Raw genomic sequence first — 26,023 nt, 5'->3', positions numbered from 1 at the left:
GGCGCCTTAGCCGGTTGAGCTATAGGCGCCGAGCCAGCAGAAGTACTTTCAAGAGACACATAAGGTAACCGGAAATTGACAATTTTCCCACACGAATACTTTGAGAAATTCAGAATGCTGTCATATAATTTAGTTCACAAAAAATTAGCGATGAATTGTAAAAACTTGCTTCTCTATTACACTTATTACATTCTGACCAATTTTGTTTTCTCAATGTAACAGTCCACTAATGTACATGAGTTACAATATACTTCAACAAAAAAAGTATCTAACTTTTTTTAAAAAAATAAACTTTGCACAACCTCAAAACACTTGATTTTCTTAATAAGCTTTCATGTAACTTCATGACTCAAAGCTTTGCTTCAGTAGTTAATAAACAAAAATAACTTACCTCTATAAATTGGCTCAATCCTCCTGAGTTGTCTTGAACACGGAAATACTTTGACACTGGTTCCTGAAAAATCCCACCAAATCTGGCTCCTTTTTCCGAGGAATGAATTTTGGCGGTCTGCAAATACTGGTGATAAGCACTTTTTAAAGAAGAATGTAGTTTAGAAGTAAGGTCAGATTTTTGCAGAAATAAGGTCTTTTCTGGCCACAGGCCAATCTGTAGACTGGAGGTAGTAGGTTCATTTGACATATATAAATTCTTAGAAACCCCAGTGCTTTCTTGGTCCTCCTCAAGGTAAAATGGGCTGGCAGGATCCGGCAACTGGAAGGCGACATGTTCCCTCCTTCGAGCTCTCAGGCCTCCTTTATGCAAAGCTGTTTCAATCTCCTCCTCCTCCTCCTCAGCTGCCTGTCTGTCGTCCTCATCAAAATTCATCTTTAAACGCTCTGACACAGACTGGAGAAGTGATAAAACAGAAGACGACTGGTTTTCACTCTCTCTGGATTTCGTGGAGCCATGGTGACCGGGTGAGACCTCGCTGGACAGAATGTCCTCCTGTGAGCTGTCATCCTCATAAATGGGAGACAAAGCTAAAGGATAAATTTTGTACCTTTTGGCTTCCACTGATAAGAACATTTCTGAACTATCACTGTCAAACGTCTCGCCTAATTTAGCATCTTTTTCAAAGTGATGGACAAGGTCAGTTCTACTCTCTGACCTCTCGCACGCGAGAACAGGCATGCTGTCAGGGGACTCATCGGGAAACAAGGCAGACCGTGCCCGTCTCACTTCTGCAGCATACCTGTCCTCCTCTTGAAGGGGCTCTTCGTATAATATAGTAAAGGAAGGATGCTCTTGTTCATCCTGAGAAACAAAAGCTAGATCACATTCTTTTTCATTGCTGTCACCCAGATCTCTCTTGTCATGTACTGCAGCAACAGGTATTTTCTTGTCTAGTCTTAAGACAGTACCCTCAGGTTGGAAATTGGGCACTGCCAAGGCTGGGTAGCCCTCATAATCCTTACTTAATGTGGGTGGCTCATACCCCCTGAAATGTGAGGCAAGTCTGCTGTCATGAGCTATCATGCCTTCCTTTATGTCAGTGGGTTCTTCCTTCTTTTCTCCAACACTATCTTCAGCATCCCCTTGGGCTGCCTTTTCAGTTTCCAGTAGGGGTGGTATGGCCTCTGCTTGTGTAATGGCCAATTCCAATCTTGTTCTTTGGGTTTTCTCAACATCTACCCCCGTGGGTAACGCACTGTGTTTCTCAGTATTCCCACCAGAATCTTCTGGGGATCTTCTTTCCATTTCTATCATAGAGGAGGACATGGACACAACCGTTCCAATAGTCATTTTAGCATTCTTCTTGCATGGTTTGTCCATTTCTGTGGAGGTGGGTGTTGCCTTCTTGTGTGATTCTTTCACTTCTACCACAAATGGTACCACTCCAGTATTCCTAATGACCACCTCCGCATCCTTCTGGTGGGCAGTCTGCATTTCCAACAGAGGTCTCCCAGTCTTTCCTATAATCCCTTTGGCATTTAGCGGGTAAACGTTTACCACTTCTAACCTAACAGGCAGCATCTCAGTTTTGTCACTATCTCTTTTAGTATCCGTTGGGTAAGTAGTCTCCATTTCTAAGCTCACAGGTGTCACGTCTGTCTTTGCACCATCCCCTTCAGCATCATGTTGATAAGCATCTTCCATCTCTAATGTAAGAGGCACCACGTCAACGTTTTCAGTAATCCCCTCACCATCTTTTTGGTAGAAATTTTCTGCTTCTGACATGGATGTCACCCCGGTCTTGCCAACATCCCCTTCAGCGTGCTTTTGGTAAGTAGTTTCCATTTCAACTGTAAGGGATGTCACCTCCTTCTTTGCAATATCCCCTTCAGCATCCGTTTGGTAGGTATTTTTCACTTCTGACATAACAGGCATCAACTCGGGTTTGCCAACATCCCCTTCAATAGCCTTCATGTTATAAGCCTTTTCCATTTCTAAACTATCAAGTAATCCCTCAGTTTTTTCAATGCACCGCTCAGCATCCATTTGATGTGGTTTTCCCATCTTAAAAACATCAGCTCTCGGCTCAGTTTTTGTGATATTTAATTCCACATTTGTCTTATGTGCTTCCCCCATCTCTAACATCAGAGGGACGGGCTTGTATTTCATAGTATTCAATTCACCATCCTTCTTGTTTGTTTTTCCCATTTCTAACATGGGAGGTATAAGTTTAATTTTTCCTATATTTGCTTCATTGTCCTTTTTGTGTATTTTCCCTATTTCTGATACTGCAAGAGGTGTGTTTTTACTATGTCCTGGCAGGCTTTTATCAGATATACACACAAGACTATCAGACAAACTGCTTTTGGATGTACCAGGTACATGGATGTCATCATTCACCAAAGGAGGCCATTTGAAATTTAATAGAAGAGTTCTTGCATCCTCTGTCCGAGTTTTGTGATTATCCACATCCTCTGCCCCCATTGTTTCTTTAGAGTCCTCAGTGCAGAACAAATGTGTTTTTACCCTATCATCTATCCCTTTATGTGGCATGTCTTTAGCTAGTAAAACAGTATCTGATTTCTGCAAATTTATACTATCAGACTGTTGTCCAGCTTCATTCCCAGAAATTGGGAATTTTTGGTAGAGAACAATTTCTCTTCCTTTAATTGACTCTGGGCCACTAACTAAGTTACTTACAGAGAAGAGTCTAGTTAATATTTTATTTTCACTAATTTCATGTGTGCTTTTATTTACTGCCTGTTCTGATAACAATAATTTCCTAACTATACCACATGGCTTAACACTATCACTGTTCAGAATTTTTGAAGTATGAGCTTGAAGTTCAGAATCCCAGGTATCCTCCGTATCTTCAAAAGCATCACTTATCAGATTTTCTTGGGCTGAATAAAGAATCTCATTGACTAATTTCCTAGCTTGATCTTCTACCAAACAAGATACATTCACTCGATCAGAATCAAAAAGGAGAGTTTTCTCACCAGCTGCAGCTGAAGTACAGGCCTTCTCTTCCTGGACTCCTGACACGCTCTCCATGCCCTGCTCTGCCAAACCTTCTGTCAGTTGGACCCCTCTTAGCCTCACTTCTGATGGGTTTTTCTCAGGGATGCCTTCTTTCAGGGTACCTGGATTCATTATACTGTCTATGGCTATTTGCTCCTGGCAGGTATCAACTGTGTGCTTGGATTGTAGTTCTTCTCTGACAGAAGCGAAAATCTCATCAATCAATGTATTAGCCTTTTTGAGTAAACCACTTTTGAGGTACAAAAGCTGGTCATGTGCTCCTCTCCTAGCTTCTATGCATTCAGCAGATGCTTCAGAACACTGTTGGCTTGAGCTGTTAACTGACGCTGGAGCCCCAGCAACTGCTCCCGTCTCTGCTTCTATGGGATTGTCAAACTGGGCCATGGTCGGGGAATCAAGAGACACCTTCCCAGTATGAATCCCAAAATGTTCCTGAAATGGGGCCACATCTGCCCCTAATGAGACAGGTGTTTCAAATTCCAAAAAAGAGCTATTAGGATACAGGAGGTTAGTTAAAGAGGTATCTTTGGTGACTTGTACAGAATCAAAATTATTTGGGGGTTTATGTGAATTTATAACCTTATTAACTTCTCCAGAGTGACTAAAGGAAGAAGACACACTACCAATACCACTACTCAGAAAATGAGTGTTCTCGCTCTGTCCGGGAGATGAGTCTTTCTTTTCTGATCTCAACGCAGAAGGTACATTAAGAAAGCCTGAATTCTCAGGGGTAAAAGCATTATTTTCCAAACTGATATCAGAACTTAGAAAAGGTGAATTCACTTTTATGCTGTCAGTTTCTTGGAATTTGGGGGAAATATTAGTTAAGCTGCGTTCTGCCATTTCTGAGCATCCAGAAAGTGTTTTAGTCCCATAGATATCCAAAGACTGGTGAATCACACAAGTGTTAGCATCACAGTTCTGTGCTATTTGCTTAGTGATTTTCTCATCATGAACAGGTGGTAAAATCCCAGATATACTCCTTTCAAGGAGAGCAGGAGGGCAGGTTAAGGTCCCTGCCTCTGTTTCCTGTATACCTTGATATTTGGAGGCAAGAGAAACTTCAGCTTGGCAATTCTCTTTAAAGCTAGAATTTGAACATTTCTCTTTAATCCCCTTATCATACATTGGTTGGAAACTTTTGCATTTTTCAACCTCTGGAGAAGCTAATTCTGATAAAATAGGTTTTTGTGGATCATCTGTAATTTCAAATGGAGAAGAAAAAATTTTATCCTGAGAAATATCTCTGGGCTCTGTTTGGGAAACAGATGTCTTAGGCAAGGGTATCATTATTCCTTTTCCAGACTGAGATTCAATAGGAACACCCTTCTGACCTTCACCTTCAGTTTTTGATAAAATTTTAACAATGTTATCAGTTTGGGTTTCCAAGGACAAAGAATCCGACTTCTCTACCATGTTGTTACTTGCAGGAATGTTTGAAGGCATTAACTCTGCCTTATTAGGATCTTGAGATGACGTGGAACTGTGATCCTTACAGAGGCTTCCAGACACAAAGTTCAGTGGGTCCGTCCCAGTTAAGTGAGTGCCACTGGCTTGAAGGCCTAGAGGAACCTGGCATTTTTCACTATCAAGAAGAACTTCTTTGGAATCAAGAATTGCAGATGCACACTCCTGGTGAAGCAGAGGAGGAGGGCTCTTCCCTGGATTTGTCACATTTTCTTCTTGACACTCAGTAGGCTGACAGGAAATGCCTACAGTGTTGATATCTCCAGCGTCAATGAGCAGAGAAGAACCCTCATTCTTTAAAACGGGAATATCTAACTCGCTCAACATCCCAACTCCAGAAACAAAGGTAGGAAGTGCAGTATTGAAATTTGATTTTTTACAATCAAGGGTAAGAGGTGTTTTAACATCAGGTGATACTTTGGCTTGTTGAAAACTCTCAGAGTCAAGAGGAGATTTTGAAATGTGGATTCTACTTAGTTCAAAATTCAATGCAGGTGCTATTTTACTTTCTAAGCATGCTGCCGCTGTTGATTCACTGGTGTACTTTACAGAGGCTGGGTCCTTTTGATTCTTCCTAATAATGTGTGAAGTTTTGTCATCTGGCCTCAAATCAAGGTTTTTGGCCTCTGTTTTAAACAATTGATCAGTATCTTTGGGTGATAACTCAATTCTACCTTCTGGAGCTTTTACATGACTTGAAGTTATAGGTTTACTAGCTGAGGCACTTTCTGTTTCTTGCCTGATTTCTGTAACAGCTAAATTTTTCTGTAAGTCTTGGGCAGACAAACTCTTTCTTTCCTTTACAAGTTCTGCATCTGTCACAGCATGTCTCTGAAGAGCAATGGCACTGGTGTGATTGGCAGAGTGCTCTGATGAGTTATCTACAGTTTGCTTGTCAGAACACTCACTCTCTGGCAAGTGCAGATCTTCTTGCCTAATTGATTTATTTGGACTTGGTGAATTTGTACTTTCTTGTTCAGTAGTGTCAATCCCATCAGATTTACTAGAAGAGAAGTCAGAAACAGCCAAGCTCTGGGGCTTAGCGTGCCCTTCTCTTTGCACCAATGCCCTACTATTCATCACAGGGCTGTTTGCTTTTATCACATTTTCTGTTGTAATTTGCCTGTCAAAGTCTGGGCTGCCAGGGACTTTGCTACTGTTATTTCCCGTAAACAGGGTGGAACATACCAAATTTCTGTCAGACTGAGAAAGTGGTGCACAACTTAATGTGTGCTGTGAGAGAGATTCTTCAACGGCACAGCTGGAGTTAGTCACCAAGGAAGGGGGTGATCTACTCCTCTCAGGGCCCCCAGGATCGTGCAGATTTAAATGATCCTGCGAAGACTCAGTATTCCGCAGTTCTGGGTTGTCTGTCAGGGGGCTTTCTGTGTTGAGACTTATTTTGCTACAAGCAGCGTCTTCTAGTGGGCCTCCAGGCAAATATCCTTTTGTAGATGAGTCTGTGCTGGTTGGTGACAATGATGGCAATTCCCCAGCCTCAGTCCCACTCCCAGGGCCAGTGTGTGTGTGGGAACTGGAGTCAGAGCTTTCATTTTCCCTGTCCGAGGTATTCACAGGTGCCAACACAGTCTGCTGCTTTAAATATTTCTTAATTTGTCTGGGGCCTCGATATGTTGCATATGTTACTGAGGGCCTCTCTGATTTGCCATCAATTTGCCTGTAAAAAGAAACAGCATGAGAATATCAGGAAATATAACAACCTGTAATAGCAGCCCCAGCCACTGTGGTAAAACGCGTCTTTCAAACACCACTTCCCTTAATATATACTAATTTGATGAGAATGCTTTAACCTAATCTTTATTAAAAATACTAATAGGTTGATGAGCAGCCCATGGATGTCAGGGCAGCAGGAAGAAAGTCTGTGCTCCTTAGAATTGCTCCTTCTTACCTGATTACATACTTGTCTCTGACCACGGTTATCAATGTGGACAATGGGGTGACGAGCCCATGGCTTGAGTGCTACTTCTAACCTCAAAGGAGCCTCTGAGGAGTGACTTTGTGCCTCGTGTGGGCACAAGTTTATGGATACACCTCTGATTTCTCCACATCAGAGCATCATAGCTAGCTTCTACTGCTATACTCTTAGCTGGGAATTTGAAGTTTTTCAGGAAAACACAAGGGAAGAGGTCTGTCTAGCTCATAGTAAGCACTCGGTGTGTATTTGTTAATTCAATAAATGACAGAATTGCCTTTAAATTTCTCTCTTGTGTTCAGTTCTTCAAATATTCAATTAGTGTAGTAAGTATTAAACTTCTTGGTAAATGCAGAAATCAAAAAGAATTTCTAAGAAAAATTAGAGAACCACCCCAGTGCAAAGTTCCTAATGATCTCAGCACCCAACTTCCTCTGGAGAATGTACTCCTGGGAGTTCTCACGCCATGGCACGCTGCCCTGTGGCCCTTCACACACCATTCTCTGTCCTTCAATTCCAGCATCAGAGAGAAGCTGTGCTGTCCTCTAAGACACTGCTCACAAATTGTCCCCACTGCACATCTATCCCTCTACTACTGAGACAGATAGATGGCTTCTGATCTGTGGATACACAGACACAGCCCTTGCCTTCTTAAATAATAAAGATCTATTCATTTATTTATTTTTCCCAAGTAACCGTAATCGTCTTTGTATTTTTAAGTTTCCCATATAAGAGTTGGCAAATGGTATACTATCCTTTTGTGAATTATGAAGCACCAAGTAAAGCAATGATCCTAAATGCTAAGTAATCTATTTCAGACTAATATCTTAAGTCTCACCCATGATATCAGTGTTTTAAATTCTGAACTCTAATTACATTTTAGTGTCCTGACTATAAAAACATATGGTAGAAAAATCTGATGTGTATTCTACTTGATTTCAGATTAAACATGTTATTAACCAAAACATTACCATAGAGTCCATATGAATAATTAAGAAATCCATTTATCAGTATATACTTATAAAACGTTTATCACCAACTTTAGAGCAATAATATTAAGAATACTAGACTTTCCTAAATCAAAAAACAGATAGTAAATCTACACTGATGCACAAAAATGTCATCAATCATGACTCTTACCTACTTAATTTTAGCAGAAATAGATCATCCCAACTTGTATAATCACTGGCCCCTAAAATACTAACACACCGCTATTGTTGTGTTAGTTAGATTCATTTACTTTCAGTGTCCATTATAAAGCAGCTAAAGGAGAAGTGCAGAGAAAAGCTTTGCCTTATAAAAATGGTTTTTGTTGCCAAATGAGTTTCAGGTTAGATCAAGGACAAAAGTTGAATGAGGCACTATCATTTGACATTTGGATCTTTCCTTATTGATATTTTTTAAAAATCTAATCCTTTTGAGGACAAGGTACAGTGGATTGTTTTCATTAATCTATGTAAACATTTTACAAAGAGACAACTTCATGATACAAATATTTAATAAAAATGGAATAACTTCTATGTGTCAAAAAACTAAGTGCCCTGTAGTCCCAGCTACTTGAGAGGCTGAGGCAAGAGAATCGTCTAAGCCCAGGAGTTGGAGGTTGCTGTGAGCTGTGTGACACCTCTGCACTGTATGGAGGGTGATAAAGTGAGACTCTGTCTCTTAAAAACAAACAAACAAACAAACAAACAAAAAACAAAGTGCCATGTGTCTGTAGATATAAATTCTATTATGGTTACACAAAATTTGTAGAAGGTTTTGTCCCCAATAATTTGGTGATATTTCGTGCCAATTTTGATAATTCGTCGTGTTTTACTCAAAGTATACATGATAATAAAATTAAAGATTTAATTTGTAACTTCTGAAAACATCAAACAAATGAATAAATGAATACATAAAACAAATAATGAAAAAATAAAAAATAAATAATGAGGAATAAGTTGAGTAAGTCAACCTGTCCACAAAACTATGCAAGAGAAAAATACACACAGGTAAATTAATGTTTTTGTGAAATCTCATATCAAAATACACAAATTATTCAGAAACTACAAAAGCCTATCAGAACAACATAGGAAGATCCAGTGGTGTCAATAAATAACAGGATTTTTTTTTAAGTTTTAATATTTTATACCTAAAACCTACTATCAAGGGGCTGTAATGTTTTTCCCCCCAAAAGATTACTAAAATAATTTTGAATAAATGAATATCCAAAGAAATGTTCATGATGTCAATAGAAATAAGAAGAGAAAAGGACCAGACTTTTATTTTTTAAGTATGATAAACTTAGGTCCTCTCAGTACCTGCCAAATGTCTAGAGAGATCTGAGAACATTTCATCCTGGATCAATGAAACTTTGGATCTGAAAGGACTTCTACTAAAATAAACCACAGAGAAAAGACCACTTTTAACTCCTTATAACAAAGACTTTTGGTAGTTTTACAGCCTTTTGTAGGACTGCTATTTGACTTTTTTTTTTTTTTGAGATTTCTAACTACTTTCAACTAAAACAATTAAATTGATTTGTATGCACTAGTTTAAACTCCTACAGCACCTATGGTGGAAATGCCATATATTTATATACTTGTAGCTAAAATACTCATCTTTATATTAAACAACTATATTGTCATTGTCATGTTTAAAACACAGAACATAGAAGTTGCAAGCTGAGCTCCAGGTATTACTACCAGTCCTTTCAGGTACTGACGAACTACACTCCTACTTTTTAATAGATTAGGCATTTCCACATTGTCTATTTTGTGCATCATTCTTTCTTGGGTTGAAGTGAAGTCACCAAAATTGGATAATATTAACAACTTCAAGCTGTCCTTAAGTTTTTAATTTTTTCCTAGTAAATAAAATAGAAATGCCCCAAACGTAAAACTTTAAAAGCAAGCTGCAGATGGAAATTAAAAAGGTGTATTGGCTCGGCGCCTATAGCTCAACCGGCTAAGGCGCCAGCCACGTACACCTAAGGTGGCAGGTGCGAATCCCCAGCCCGGACCCACCAAACAACAATGACGGCTGCAACCAAAAAATAGCCGGGCGTTGTGGTGGGTGCCTGTGGTCCCAGCTACTTGGGAGGCGGAGGCAGGAGACTCACTTGAGCCCAGGAGTTGGAGGTTGCTGTGAGCTGTAATGCCACGGCACTCTGCCCAGGGTGACAGCTTGAGGCTCTGTCTCAAAAAAAAAAAAAAAAAAAAAAAAGTGTATTGTCACAAGCTGAACAGGGAAAAGTGAGTACTGATTTTGTCTTATGTAATTGTATAAGGGATTTACTATAAATACCTTACAGCACAAGTACTTAATTCAATTAAGTACTCAATTATGTATTCAAATATGACTAAGCTTTTTTTTTGCAGTTTTTGGCTGGGGCTGGGTTTGAACCTGCCACCTCCGGCATATGGGGCTGGCGCCTTATTCCTTTGAGCCACAGGTGCCGCCCAACTGAGCTATTTTTTTTACCAATAAGATTTATTTTCTTTCAAATTATATAATATCTTCTCTCACAATGCACAAAGATTTAAGTTTTCTATGTTAAAAAAAAAACCCTGCAAAACCAGCAAATTAAAAAAAATACACAAGGGCTTAGAAGAACTTCTCATTATGATGAATATAACATGTCAAAAATATAAGAATTATAACAGAAGTTTAAAAAAAATTTAACCCAATAATACAGTAGCTTCCTACATAAATTATACCAGAAGCACGAGTAAAAGTATAGAAAACAATACAAAAGTGTTACCTACTGCCACAGGTTTTCCTAATGGTTTTATGTTGAAAATAAAATTTGAAGTCAACTTTGTAAAAACAATTACAAAGCTGTTTGTTATTTTTAACTAAGTGAAGATGACAGCATTTACAGTGTCTTTTGATGAGGATTTTCTTTAATTTACTTTACATAATAGTTATGAATTGAGTGTCCCTAATGTGAAAATCTGAAATCCAAAATGCTCCAAAATGTAAAACTTATTGAATGCCAACAAGACACCCCAAGTTGAGAATTAACATGTGACACTTTTGCTTTGTGATGGTTCAATGTACACAAACTTTGTTTCATGCACAAAATTAATAAAAATATTGCCTTAAATTACCTTCAGGCCATGTATGTAAGGTATATAGAAAATATAAATAAATTTCATTTTTAGACTTGAGTCTTACCCCAAAATATCTCATCATGTATATGCACATATTCCAACATCATAAAAACATTCAAAATATTTCCGGTCTCAAGAATTTTGGAAAAGGAATACTCAACCTGTAATAACATGTCTAAACTTTGAACACTGTACTAATGGCAATCATCAAAATTATGTTTAGTAGTATAGTAAGTTATTAAATTGTCTAAATTGAGCCATTAATTCTTTCTCCCATACACCTACCAATGGGCGGGGACACCTCGAGGATGGTTTGTTTTCACATATCCCTGATCCCCCTATCCCCCTACCCTCCCATACCCATTAACTTGGGATTATTAATGTACCCTGATTATCACGATGTATTTTTTAAAAAAGCATTTCTGCACAATAACGGCAAAGTAAAACCTTCAGTTAAGTTATTCCTCTCTATACAAAAATAAAATTGTAATTTTTGTAAGTGAAACTAAAAATTCCAAATTCCTAGCATGTTCAATAGTGTAGCCTCTTTATTTTAAAAGAAGTATTTATTTTAATTGACATGTAATAATTGTACAAATTTATGGGGTACAGAATGATATTTTGATACATATATACAATGTGTAATAATCAGTGTGATTAGCATGCCCATCACCACAAACATTTATAATTCGTTTGTGTTAGGAACATTCAAAATTGTATCTTCTAACTGTTTGAAAATATACAATAAATTATTGCTAACTACAATCATTCTATAATGCTACCAAGCACTAAAATGTATTCCTCCTATCTCGCTGTAATTTTGTATCCATTAACCATCTTCTACATATAGGCTCTTTAAGTAACATTTTATATTTGAAATATTCTCATGATCTGAATAAACAAATTAAATATATTCCTGCTTTTAATAAACTCATATTACAGAGACACTAAAAATTATTGGCAAATAATTATCTAGATACATCTATTATTTAAATAACATCTAAAATCTGTTGTGAGGAGTCCTTAATCATACTGTCAAACTATTACCAAATGGTATTCAGCTCTAAATGATAATTCTTAGGCAAACAGACAATTGTTAACAGAAAGTTACTAAAACTATATAATTGTAAGCCTGATAAACTTAGATTTCCAAAGATAGGCCTGAAAGAAACCAGTATCTCAGTCAAACTGCGAGTCCAGTGGTCTTTTTTCCTCCTTCTAAATCAAGAATCACCATTCTTTGCTGAGGTGGTTCTGAAGAATTGCCTGAAGCAATTATTCTATTCATAAAGAGGGCCTTAGTAACAAGAAATAAAGGGAACAGTATCTTCTCATTTTTTTGTCTAGTTAAGAAATGAACCTGACCAAACCAGTTAAAACCATAGGGGAAAAAGGACCAACTTTCCTTTCTATCCAATTCCTGCAGAACAGCCTCAAAAATCACCACCATTTAAATTTACTTAAAAATGCTGGATCTCAGATACAAGCAGAAGATTGCTGGGCTCCATTCCCAGAGATTCCAATTCAGTGGATGAGAATCAGGTAAGCTGCATTTCTAATGAGCTCCCAGGTGCTATCTGTGCGTGCTATGAATAACTGCCCTCCCTTTGACATTCTTGTATTATGGATGCGCCACAATTTACCACTTTAATGCTATTGAACATGTTTCCAAATATATATTCCTACAGATAATGTTTCAATAAACACCTTTGTACATCATCAGAAACAATGTCTAATCTTTTTAAGGCTCTTAATATACATTGCCAATTGATACATATTGCCTAAGACATGTTACCAAATGACACCCCACTCCTAGCAGTGGGTATAAGCGCCAGACTTGTCAATTCCTACTCATGTAGGGTATTATCATTTATTAATATGGTTATCAATTTACTATGAGAAAAAGTTATCTCATTTTACATTTCATTGTTAGTGAAAAGTTATTACTTATTAGCAGTTTATATTTCTTTTAGTTGGATGATTTATTTGCACTGTTTGCTCTTTTTATCTATTGGTAAACTAGTGTTGAAACTGCTTACCAGGTAAAGCATTCTCTGTCATAAATTTTGCATAGAATTTTCTCATTTGAGGAATCTAATCTACCTAGCTCTTTCCTAATACCTTTCATTGCTATTAAGCTTACAAAGTCATTTCTCACCAGCATAAATAATTCACATTTACTTTTTCTTAATTTTTTGCTCTATAAAACATGTAACAGGGCGGCGCCTGTGGCTCAGTGAATAGGGTGCCGGCCCCATATACCGAGGGTGGTGGGTTCAAACCTAGCCCTGGCCAAACTGCAACAAAAAAATAGCCAGGCACAACAAAAATAGCTGGGCATTATGGTGGGCGCCTGTAGTCCCAGCTACTCCAGAGGCTGAGGCAAGAGAATCGCCTAAGTCCAGGAGCTAGAGGTTGCTGTGAGCTGTGAAGCTACAGCACTCTACCAAGGGCAACAAAGTGAGACTCTATATCTAAAAAAAATTAAAAATAAAAAATAAATTAAAAAAAAAACATGTAACATAAATATATGTTATTTTAATATAAAAATGAGGTAAGTATCTTACATGAATTTAAGGAAGATTTTTACCGCCCTTTTTTTTTATTTCTTGGATTAACAAACAAGTACCAACTTGTTTTTCCTTTAATTTAAATGAGCTAAAAGGAATATTTTCTATCCAAGAAATGTTTCATTTTTTTCTTTACAAACTAATTTTCCCCAACAACACTTCTTTTCTGCCAGAATAGGTGATGCCATCACATTCAAGGGTTCAAATCACAAAGCTGAAGGTCCATCTATGTATACTGTCTATCCTGTTCCACTTAAACGTCCAGCACATATTACATCAGTATGACATTGTTTCAAATGCCATTGCTCTATCAGTACACTTTGACACCTGGGAGAGCAAGTCCCACCACATCACTCTTGAGGGGCAGACTCTAATCCATTTGGTTCTCAGCTCTCACAATCTAAGATGGGTCTGTGCCTATTTCATACAGCTGCTAAGAGGATTTAACAGAAGGCATCCATATGCATACAATGTGAAATTACACAGAACTGTGTAACTAGAAGTTACCACTTACATCTGATGATAGTGTGGTCAGTGACCTCTTCAACAAATAAATTCTCAGGTATAGGTAAAATTAAAATCAATTCAACAGAACCTTATTAGTTACAAATGAAAACTTTTATGTTACAAAAGACGTCTAGTGAATTCAACACTTACAAGCGTTTCTTGAAGAGAAAATACTCCTAGCTCATTTAAAGGAAAAACAAGTCGATGTGTGTTCATTAATCAAAGAAAGAAAAAGAGCACGGTAAAATCCTCCTTAAATTTGTGTAAGATTTTAGCTTCTCAGGGCTGTGTAAAAGGTTCATAAAGCCAGATTCATGAATACAGTCCATTTAATTGCTTTCTTGGCCCATTTAATTGGATTCCACAAAGAAAAGATATTGCTAGAATGGGAACACATACTTTACCACCACTTTGGATCACAACATGCACATATTGAAGACATAGCCTGCACTAATATAAGAGGAATTCAGACAGCAGAAAACACTCCCATTCAAGGAAGAAATAAATCTTGTACTAAGATAAATATAGCACCTAAAAAATGTTAGCACCACCCCCTAAAATAGCTCAAGAGGCCCAAGATTACCTATATGGTACACAGAATATAGCTTTTTACCTCGTAGTAGGAACAATAGAGAATATTTTCTCCAGTCCCCTCGATTAACAGGATTAGAACTGAGGCTCTAAAGCTAGATCCCAAAGCTCAATTTTTTCTGGCTTAATTAAGTTGTAAACTTACTTTAGCTCATCACTGGTTTCCTGCTCACTGTCCTGTGTTGTATCCAGAGGAAAGGCATCGGAGAGTTCGGTTGAGCTGGACTCCTGGTCTTCTGTGGCAAGTGCCTGTGTTCCCAGGGAGCCATAGATCACCTCCCTCTCCCTTTTGGTGGCTTCCTTGTGATGGGCACTGGAATTCTGTAAATCCTTCTCAGTTTTATCATGGTCATCTTTGAAAGAGCAATGTTTAGGTTCCCCTAAAGATGATTTTCCAGAGATATTGAATAGGTTACCAAGAAAGTGAAAAAAGCTTTCTTTTGGCTGTCTATCACTTTCTCCAGTTTTGGTTTCTGAAGAAGTATTGGAAAAATCATTTGGCTTTTTGAGATCTTCCTGTGTTGGAAAAGTGATTGGCTTCTCACCACGGTTCCTTTTGTCCTCGCTTTGGGGAATCTTTGAAAACAAAACAGAGTAGAATAGATTGATAAGCTTTTACAAGACAGACTCTGTGCTAGACACCAGGGATACACATAAATAAGGCTGATGGTTTCTGATCCTTTGGTCAGTTAATCTACCAAAGAACACAGCGTGGCCTCAACAAAGCTGTCTGGTAGCTTAAGCTTGTGAAGGGAGATGTTCATTCAGAGCACACTAGAACCCAGAATGGGAGTAATTAGTCCAGACTGGGGGAGGTGACAGCAGAGGAGATGTAGGGTGGTGCTTCAAGAGGGGACAGAAAAAGTGACTACATGGCGTTTAGGCATCTCTGTGTATGTGTGTGTTTATCAAGGTCTCAGCTTCTAAGGGAATTAGTATGACTGGAGGTTAGGGCACTCAAAGAAGATTGAGAGGTGAGCAGGAAAGATATCTAAAAGAACAGATGATGAAAAACTTCATGTGTATTTACATTTAGCCTTTATAATAACAGGACTAACAGAGAATATTCCCAATGCTTGGTACTGTAGACAGCGACACCCATCACAGGTGTCCAGCCTTTTTTCTTTTTTGCCACACCTTGGGAGAAAAAGAGTTGTCTTGGGCCACACGTTAAATACACAAACACTAACAAAAGCTGATGGGCAAAAAAGGTCCATGCAGACTTGATGATATCCAGCACCACAGATAAGAGAAACAGTATTGAAATAATCTGCATACAGCCGCAAGTAGCAGGTTGAACCCCCCTAAATAAGACATGTTATTTGAGCACTCCATTAAACCATGAAGCTGTCACACCATGCAAAACTATTCCTCAAGTAGAAGAGGAAAGAGAGTCACATGGTGCTTCAATTCAGCAATATCCCACTGTAACCCCTTCCTGGTAAAGCATGATGTCCTAACGCATACGTTAATGCAAACTGGATCGCACCGAGCCTTCTTGCAGACATTAAACACTTCCTGAGGTGCATTTTACTTGCTCATAAACAAATTACTGGTAAAGCAAACTCACGTTCATTCATTCTCTGTGTATGAGCTGCTATAATAAAGAGCATGCTGGCAGTCCACTTCACCCACTTCCAAGATTGCAAAACGTTTTAGGCCAATGTGCCAACTCATCCTGCCTTCCAAACACGCTTGCATGGGTACTTGTAAAAGGAATGCACGTCTGACAGGATCTGTCATCTGTTCTGCTCACTAGCCCATATAAAAAGAAAGCTCAAGTGAGTCAGAAAGGATCAGGACACAAAGCAAAACCACCTCTGGGCACTTTAGATTCACATGACAAAGTTTTCTAAGAAGCTGATCTTTCAGAAAGCAAGAACATCATACTTATTTCAATTGTTCACCACATGCCATGTTTTAATCTAAGCTCAAAGTATTTTACAGGAACGTTTCACTAACCGCTAAGAAAATTTAGCATGTTAAAGGTTGAGAAATTGTCTAGAACCTATTAACCCAGAAAACTGACAGCAAGCAAACAATCCTCGTAGGTTTGTTCCCACTTTAGATGTGAAAGAGCATTTTTCTACATACTAGAACTTAATTAATATAACGTGTGAACTTCTACAGTTAGACTATCACTAGCCTTCTAGAGTCACTACAAGTCTCACCTTTCACAGGTTTCAACTGCAACTTGATTCCACCTGTCTCCACTTCACCCGTCCAACCTTCTGCTCATTCCGAGAGTGACACTGGGAGTTCCCTGTGCCCTCTCCTCACGTACACAGCATAAGTGGCTTCTCAGTTTGGTAGTGGAAGATATGCTAGTGCACAATTGAAAATGCTCATTTATATAAAAGATATGCTTTTTTTATTCTTTACTCCATGCTGTAATTTTTAGCCACAGTATTTCTCCCTGGGTCAAAATGAACTAACACCATAACATAAAAAGGATAGTGATTAATTCTCTTCTATAGCTAAAATAAATGACTGCTCACCTTACATAGTCTTGAGAAGAAAATGAACCATGGGCCACTCATTAAATCACCATACATGTCCTTAAAATGCTTTAGATATGCATAAAATTGGGGCAATGGTATCAAAGAAGGAAAATCAAGAGACAAATGAGATCACAGTTTTGACATAATTTTTAAAGAATTTTTAAAGAATTTTTGTCAAAATAGTACTATTGCACTGACTCAATTACTACTTTAACTTGCCCGTTCCTTTCAAAGCATAAAAGGTTGCTTCTCAAATGAAAAAGACACATTTGCTAAACTAATAAGTCTTTACACTTAAACCTTAACTTGTATACAATTCTACATTCTTTTCTTTCTTTCCCTCTCTCTCTCTTCTATTTTTTTTTTCCTCCAGAGACAAGGTTTCACTCTGTTGTCTGTGATAGAGTGGAGTGGCCCAATCATTACTCACTACAACCTCAAACTCCTGGGCTTAAGCAGTCCTCCCACATAGCCAGGAATACAGGTGTACCCCACTGTGCCTAGCTAACTTTTTATATTTTGGGTAGAGATGGGGTCACACTATCTTGCCCAGACCTGTCTTGAACTCCTGACCTCAACTAATCCTCCCCCCTCAGACTCCCAAAGCTATACAATTTTTTAAAAAATCACTTGTTCCTCTTCCCCTCAATTGTCAGCTTCTTTGCTATTTCAGAAGACCTATTTCATAAATTTACTGAAGAGTATAGTTTTTAGTTTCCTTAAGTGTCTTAGTTTCTGTAATCTTATCAGAAACTTAGACCAGTAATTAAAATACCTTCAACAAGGAAAAGAAAATGTTTCTGAATTTAGAAACAAAAACTAACAGAAAAGAACACTACTATTCAAAGTAAACACCTACAATAAATTATGCATTTATATAATTAAAATTTTATGTTTATTCTAAAGCAGCTGTTCTTTGCCCCAGGCCTAGACACCAGCAAGTTCAGCCTGCTGCAGGCCCTCGTGGGTGAGGCCTGTGTCTGCCTGCCAACACACGAGCAGAATGAACGCAGTCAGGATTCAAGCAAGTACTAACAAAATACTAACCTCAGGTGCCTTCAAAGATGTTGATACTCTGTATATAACATATGAATGCTACTGATGAAGGCATTTGTTATCAAAGGAATTTTTATTTTTTTTCCCTTCACATTCCATATATTATAATACAGTATGCTGAGACCAAATTCATTCATCAATCTCCTCTTTTTGCTATGTGCCCAATACAGGGAAGCACAGGAATGCATTATGTACACCAATAAGATTTAGCTGTAGCCTTCAAGGGGCTTATGGGCTATCAAGATCCTCATTATTATATCACTGTGTGGGGCTTACAAGAAGAATGTACACATGGAAGACACACTTAGCTGGACTGGCAAGAAACCACTGCACAGAGGAGGTGACATTTGAGCTTGCTCCTAAGGCTGAGAAGAGCCTTCTCGATCAAGGTATAGTATGCACAAAGACAAGCAAGTGTGATGCTTACTATGGCAGGGTGAGGCTGCAGAACTCAAGAGCACTGATAGGAAAAGAGGTTCATAAGGTGACCAGGTAGAAGTAGAGAGTAAAGAATAGCAGTCATAGGTAATTAGGTTCTTTAAAGTGAGCCCCAATGTGGGTAGGCAAGCCAAAAATGGAGATGGGAAATAGGAAAAGATTAGGGTGTGGGGAAAGGAAGAAGAAAACAGAATAACAAAGTAATTGAGATGTCAAACAAGTTCAATTCTTGCTTCCTTGGTGGCATACAATTGAGGTATCTGAGAGACAGTCAGAAGTTCTAAAAAATGCAAACTGGCAGCAAACGGCACATAACAGGGTTTAAAAGCAGGACTAACAAAAGATTCCTAAGGTAAAAATGATTAAAAAGCAAACATAAATGAGAGAGGAAATCATAGAAAGAGATGGAAAAAGCGAAAGTCAGATCAGGTCATTCCATTCAGAATACTGGTCTCAAAGGCAAAGATAAAAAGAACACATCCAAAAGTAGAGAGGATTAAAGAATGTCACATGCCATTGTGAGCTGAAGATTATCCTCCTCACTGGTCTTCAGGAACACAGGTACACTCCTACCTTGGGAATTTTGGATTTACTCTTCTCTCTGCTTAGAAAGTTCTTCCCCTAGATAGCTAAGTGACTTACTCCCTCTTCATCTCTTTCAGACGTCTACATAAAAATCATCTCCTCAGTGAAAATTCTCTTGTTGCTATCTAAAATAGTGAATCTTCGAAAGCTGCCTATTCTTCTGTTTTATTTTTCTCCTTAAACTTGCTAGTAAATACACACATACATACACACACCCCTACACCAACTCAAACATTTATTGTCTGTTTCTTCCCAGCTTAGAATGCAAAATCCCCAAGGGCAGAGATTTTCTTTGCTGTATTCATTGCAGTATTTGTGATATTAATAAATGAAGAAATGAGGACTATGGAAAAGCCCTGGAAATGCATGATAAATAGTTAGAACAGTTTAGAAATTCATTAAGTCCCATTCCAAACTCAAGGTGTTGAGCAGTTACTACTTTGTAGGTCACAAATAGAAAGGAACCCTTCTGAGCAATCTTTAACCAGAAAGCAGTAAATACAAAAGATGACATTTTAAGTTCCAAGACAGAAGAAATAGTTTTATTCCTGTTTTAAGATCATCTGGACACTTACTGGAAAGGGAGTGACTACTTTTAAAAGAGAAATGGATGATAGGTTCCAAAAGGAAAGGCAGAAGATAAGCTAAAGTGACAAATACAATCATTAATACTTCTAATAAAGGGAAGATATTAGCCTTGGAGAGAAGTAAGGACATTTCTTCTTTCAAGTAAAGTGGGAAGAAGAGTGGCTAATGTCTGAAAATTCTGTAATTGACAAAACAATAAGTGGCTCTGAGATCAATAAAATGAGAGGATTTATTTAATAAGCGGAAGGGGAAATAGAGAGGTGGATTTTCTCTAATTTTGCGGTTCCAGAATTAGAGAAAATCTGAAAGAATATTTCTGAGGAATAAACCCAAATCAGCAACAGGCTAAAACCATGTAAGACAAGTAGCAATTAAGGTCAATGCAAACCTTAAAGCATTCATTCACTAAATAATGAACTTAAGACACTCTTCTAGGGGTTTAGATGCCACCTTGGGTGAAAAATACACCCAAGTCCTGGTTTTCATGGAACCTACACTCTAGTGATGTAAGAACTTTGTTTTACAAAACTAATCAGCATAATTCTGTCACTTCTTCTAGAGGGCTGTAAGAAGTGATAGGTGCTGTACCAATGTGATGATTAGCATAGCGAACAAGGTCCAGGTGTAGAGAAGTTTGCCTTGCCCCCTCCCCTTTAGCATGACACTATTACTAAGTGTCATGTATGCACCTCCCCAGCACCCAGGGACAGCCATCAGTGCCCATCACAACCAGCAATGCCACCCCAGTAAAGCCGTACCACTGCCTCAACAAACATGCAATCTTGGCCACTGGAGTACTCATAGCATTAATTTCAGCCAGTGAAATCACACAGAGACTCCACTAGGTGCTCATCCAGAACCAAAGCCAAAGCACCGTAACTAACTAGCACTATAGATCACATATACAAGATAAATTCCCTGTGAATTCTACTCCATAAATTTAGAAGATGCTCCACCAGGTGTGCAGACAAGTAACATGAAAAAGCACTTCCAAGGAAAACACAAATTCTCCAGTAATAAGACCCAAAGGAAAGAAAGTTTGTGAAATGCCTAAAAAGGAATTCAAAATAATGATCTCAAAGAATTCTGTAAGATATGAAAGAATATAGACAATTCAATGGAATAAAAATAAAAAAGATATGAATGAAAAACCCAAAGAGATAGATACAAAGAACCAAACAAAAGTCTTAGGGCTGAAAAGTTCAATGAATAAAATTAAAAATATAACTGAGAGCTTCAACAATAGAGTAGATCAAGCAAAAGAAAAGATTCTGAACTTGAAGATAGGTCTTTTGAAATAGCCCAGTCAGAACAGAACAAGAAAGCAAGTAAGAAAGAAAGAAAAATAAAGAAAATCCATGGAACCTATGGAACACCATTAAGAGAACAAATACAGTAGAACCTCCATAGTTGACCACTTCCCTACATTGACCTTCTCTTTAAGTTGAACTAATTTTCTTTTTTCTTTTTTTAGAGACAGAGTCCTACTTTGCCGCCCTAGGTAGAATGCTGTGGCATCACAGCTCACAGCAACTTCCAGCTCTTGGGCTTAGGCAATTCTCTTGCCTCAGCCTCCCAAGTAGCTGGGACTACACAGACGCCCACCACAATGCCCGGATATGAATTAATTTTCATAAACCAGACATACATCACACATGTGTTATCAGTACAGTGGGCCTAGTTTCTTTATGTTGACCATCTCCTGGATGTTGACCAGTTTGTTACAGTCCCTTGGGTGGGCAATTTACAGAGGATCTTCTATATAAGCATTTTGAAAGTTTCAGAAGGAAAAAAGATGGGAAAAGCCATAGGAACCCTATTTAATGAAATAATAGCTGAAAACTTTCCAAGTCTTAGAACTAGTATGAATATTAAGACCAAGCAAGCTTAAAGGTACCCAAATGGATTCAACTCAAGAAGATCTTTTCTGAGGCACATCATAGTCAAACCGTTAAATGTCAATGGCAAAGAAAACAGAAAAAGTATGAAGTCATATATAAGAGGTCTTCATCAGACCAACAGCAAGTACCTCAGCTGAAAACTTAGAGGCCAGAGGAGAATGGGATGCTATAAATCAGCGGTTCTCAACCTGTGGGTCGTGACCCACAGGAACTGTGTTAAAGGGTCGCAGCATTAAGAAGGTTAAGAACCACTCCTATAAATGAAGGTAAAATAAAGTCCCAGACAGAAAAAATGGAAAGACTGCATCATCATTAGACAGACATTAAAGAAATGCTTAAGGATACCCTATATCTGGAAGCAAAATGACAATAAATACCATCATGAAACTGCAAAGTATAAAATTCACTGATAAAGCAAATATACAAATAAGACAAAGTAATCAAACCTCACCAGAATAGAAAACCCCCAAAGATAAAAAATAAGAAAGGAAGAAAGGAAAAAGGATATACAAAACAACCAGGAAACTATTAATAAACAAAATGACAAGAGTAGTCCTCACTTGTTAATAATGAGGGAAATGTAAATTAAAACCACAGTGAGATATCATCTCACCCCAATTATAATGGCACTAGCAAAATGACAGAAAATAATGAATGATGGTAAGGATGAGGAGAAAAGAGAACTTCTATACACTATTAACATGAATGTAAATTGGTACATCCATTATGGAAAACAGTATGGAACTTCCTCAAAAACCTAAAAATAAAACTACCATATGATCCACCAATCCCACTATTGGGTATATATCTAAAGGAAAGAAATGAGTATGTCAAAGAGACATCTGTACTCTCATGTTTATTGCAGCATTATGCCCAATGACCAAGGTATGGAATCAACCTAAGTGTCCAGCAGATATCTCCAAAGAGATAAAGTGTGGTGTATGTAAATACATCATATATATAAATAATGAGCTACTACTCAGCCATAACAAATAATGAAATCCTTTTGTTTCACAGCATTAGGAATGAGCCTGGATACTACATTGAGTGAAATAAGCTAGGCACAGAAAAGTAAACACTGCATGTTCTCATTCATGTGTGAAAGCTAAAAAAGTGGAACTCACAGAAGTAGACATTAGAATAATGGTTACCAGAGGCTGGGAAGGTGGGGGGAGGTGAAAGGAGACGTTGGTTAATGGATAAAATATTACGGCTACATAGAAAGAATACATACTAATGTTCTATAGCACTTTAGGGTCACTACAGTTAACACAAATTTATTATATATTTTCAAATAGCTGGAAGAGATGATTTTGAACATTCCCAACAAAAAGAAATATGTTTGAGGTGACGGATATGCTAATTATCCTGATTGGATTATCACATAGACTCAAATTGGTTATCACTCTGTAACACACAAATATGTACAATTATTATGCATCAGTTTTAAGAAAAAGATTTTAAAAGAGTCTGAATGGAAAACAGGGAAAGGTCAGGTGACACTAGGTCTCCAGCACCTGGCTCGGTCCTCCTTTCTGCCCCATGTGCTGCCTCCACTGTGCAGGGCACACCCTGACTCCCCAAACCCCAGTTCCTTACCCTCAACTCCAATGACCTCCCCTTGCACTCTATCTTCCCTGTTGGCTAACCCTGGTCTTTGCTTTTACTCCTAACTGCCTCACCTCTGACTCTGAATTTCAGTCAATCCTCAGAGTTCCAATCTGCTCATCTCTCCAGCTCCTCTACCTCACTGTCCCAGGTTTACCCATCCACACCAGTTCTCCCACCTCTTCATATCTTCTGTCCTCTGATTCTTACTGTCTTCTCAGTTCCCCAAATGTTCCTATCTTCTTGATCCATAACTCAAATATGGTCAATAATCTCCAAGTTTCTTTTTCTTATCCTGAGTCATCCCCTCCTAGAAAAACTCCAGTTTATTTTTTTCCACATAGGTCAATGGGTCTTGTTTCTAAAATCTGCAGGTGTTTGCAGAGCTGTGCAGATTCACACACCCAACAATTCATGATTTATAGCCTGGGTCTGTAAATAGAGTCCCCAACTTTGCCACATTTACATAGTAAATTGTTTATCCAGAAGACAATCAATGAAGGAAACACAGAAGGAAACAGCCAGAGGTAGGAATGAAAGTTGTTGAAAGACAGAGCAAGACTTAAGAGATCAGAGGTTTTGACTGGTTAAATGGGATAAGAACTAAGGCAAGGCCACTTAATGTGGTCAGTAAGAGGTCACTGGTGACCGTGAATGTACTGGGTTAATGGTTGGCTTTCATTCATTCAATGACTACTAATTGAGCAACCATGACATGTGTGCCAGGCACAGTACTAGGCTTCCCATGTTGGCGGGAACTATGCGAGAAACAGAAATCACATCAGAAGCATTAAGAATTGAACAGTGCTGGGCAGCACCTATGACTCAGTGAGTAGGGCATCGGCTCGATATACCAAGGGTGGTGGATTCAAACTGGCCCCAGCCAAACTGCAACAAAAAATAGCCAGGCGTTCTGGCACCTGTAGTCCCAGCTACTTGGGAGGCTGAGGCAAGAGAATCACCTAAGCCCAAGAGCTGAAGGTTGCTGTGAGCTGTGATGCCACAGCACTCTACCAAGGGTGATAAAGTGAGACTCTGTCTCTACAAAAAAAAAAAAAAATTGAACAGTGCTTAAAACAGATTTTATAAGAAATTTGTGGGTAAAAGCAGTAAAGTAGAATGAAAGACTAAACGGAAAGGAAATCAGACCCACAAAAAGAAAAGAAAACATTGATTTTAATATTATATAGTGAGAGAAACATGTAGATCTAAGGCAAATGAGAAGACGCCAGTGAAGATGGAGGGATAGGAGCAGTTAAAGCAAGGCCTGAGGGGAGGCAGGAACAAGGACACCAACACCGCTGGTACGGGGTGGGTTGGGGTATCAGAGAGTTAAGACTTAGAAGAAGAAAGGGATAACTATTTCTCTGAAATGTGTAAAAAAGTGCAGGATGTAACAACATGTCTTCCCTTTTCACTCACTTTTAAATAAAAGTGAATGTGAATGCAGTAAGAGTCTAAAGCTGTAAGATAATGACAGAATGTGGACTAAGGATTTGGAAGCTTCTCCACCTAGAAATAAAAACCTAATATATACTCCATTAGGGAAACAGATCTAAGCATTAAAAGTAGCTACCAATCTGAGCAAAACAGCAATTTATTTTTATTTATTTTTTTTTTTTTTTGCAGTTTGAACCCATCACCTCCAGCATATGGGACTGGCACCCTACTCCTTTGAGCCACAGCCGTCACCCAAAACAGCAAAATTTGTGTAGCATATAGGTAGTATTTTAAGAATCCAGAATTTGATGATGTCCAAAGAACATAAAAGCTAGTTTCTAATTATTTAAGAAGACTATTAATTTTTGTAGCTCAAACTTATAACCAACAACTATGACATCTTGATTTAGTATTTCAAGGTCAAATACAAAAGGATGCATTTATTATACATAAATCTGCTATGATGGAGACTCCAGAGGGAAAATGCTACATATTTTTTTCCTTCTTATCACAGAAAGCATATAAAATTCAGGTTAACAAGATAGAAGCATGATGAGAAATGTCAAATTGTACTAAAACGTTGTCTCAGAAAACTCTTCATTAGAAAGAAAATAAATGGCATGCTTTATGTCACTTGCTAAATGAAAACTCTTCAATTGAGATTGTTCAAAATAGCCAGATAATAAGAGTTACCACTAACGATATTTTTTAAAGGGCATGGGGCTGAATATTTGACATTACCAAAGTACACACTTGTTTTGATGCCTGGTAGCAGCCATCCCTGAACAACTGCTTCTGCATAGGTAGGTGAAGAAATCCTTCTAGTCATTTTCAGAAGATTGAGGAAAAAAACCTATATGGGCCAAATGCTCATGTTACCCCTAGAGAGAGTGCCATGGTGCTCTTTCTATTATGGGCAAAGCATAGTATCCATGTATATATAACCCTGTAAGTCCAAATATAAGAGAAACAATCCTATGACTGTGGGTAGTATTTATTAATATGTAGGGTCCCAGCCTCCCGAATGAAATTATCCTGGACACTTAGAACTAAGATATTCAGAATGAATAGAAAAGGTTGTTATCGGGCGGTGCCTGTGGCTCAGTGAGTAGGGCGCCAGCCCCATAGACCAAGGGTGGTGGATTTGAACCCGGTCTCAGCCAAACTGCAATTAAAAAATAAAAAAATAGCCGGGCATTGTGACGGGTGCCTATAGTCTCAGCTACTCGGAGGCTGAGGCAAGAGAATCACCTAAGCCCAAGAGCTGAAGGTTGCTGTGAGCTGTGATGCCATAGCACTCTACCA

The 26,023-nt window shown here is 38.3% G+C and overlaps 1 protein-coding gene across 1 annotated transcript in view; it reads right to left on the bottom strand.

Moving 5' to 3' along the window:
* CRYBG3 (crystallin beta-gamma domain containing 3) overlaps positions 1-26,023 on the bottom strand; it is a 115,905-nt gene that overhangs the window by 65,323 nt on the left and 24,559 nt on the right. Inside the window, exons 3-4 of the mRNA XM_012801491.2 lie at positions 14,747-15,177; positions 392-6,581 (exon numbers count right to left, since the gene is read on the bottom strand). Coding sequence (XP_012656945.1) covers positions 392-6,581; positions 14,747-15,177 — 6,621 coding nt within the window. The remainder of the gene's footprint in view (positions 1-391; positions 6,582-14,746; positions 15,178-26,023) is intronic.

The sequence above is a fragment of the Otolemur garnettii genome, unplaced genomic scaffold (assembly GCF_000181295.1).
Source record: "Otolemur garnettii isolate 467f Iridium unplaced genomic scaffold, OtoGar3 scaffold00009, whole genome shotgun sequence".
Taxonomy (NCBI): Eukaryota; Metazoa; Chordata; class Mammalia; order Primates; family Galagidae; genus Otolemur; species Otolemur garnettii.
This window is presented reverse-complemented; position numbering and strand designations above follow the sequence as displayed.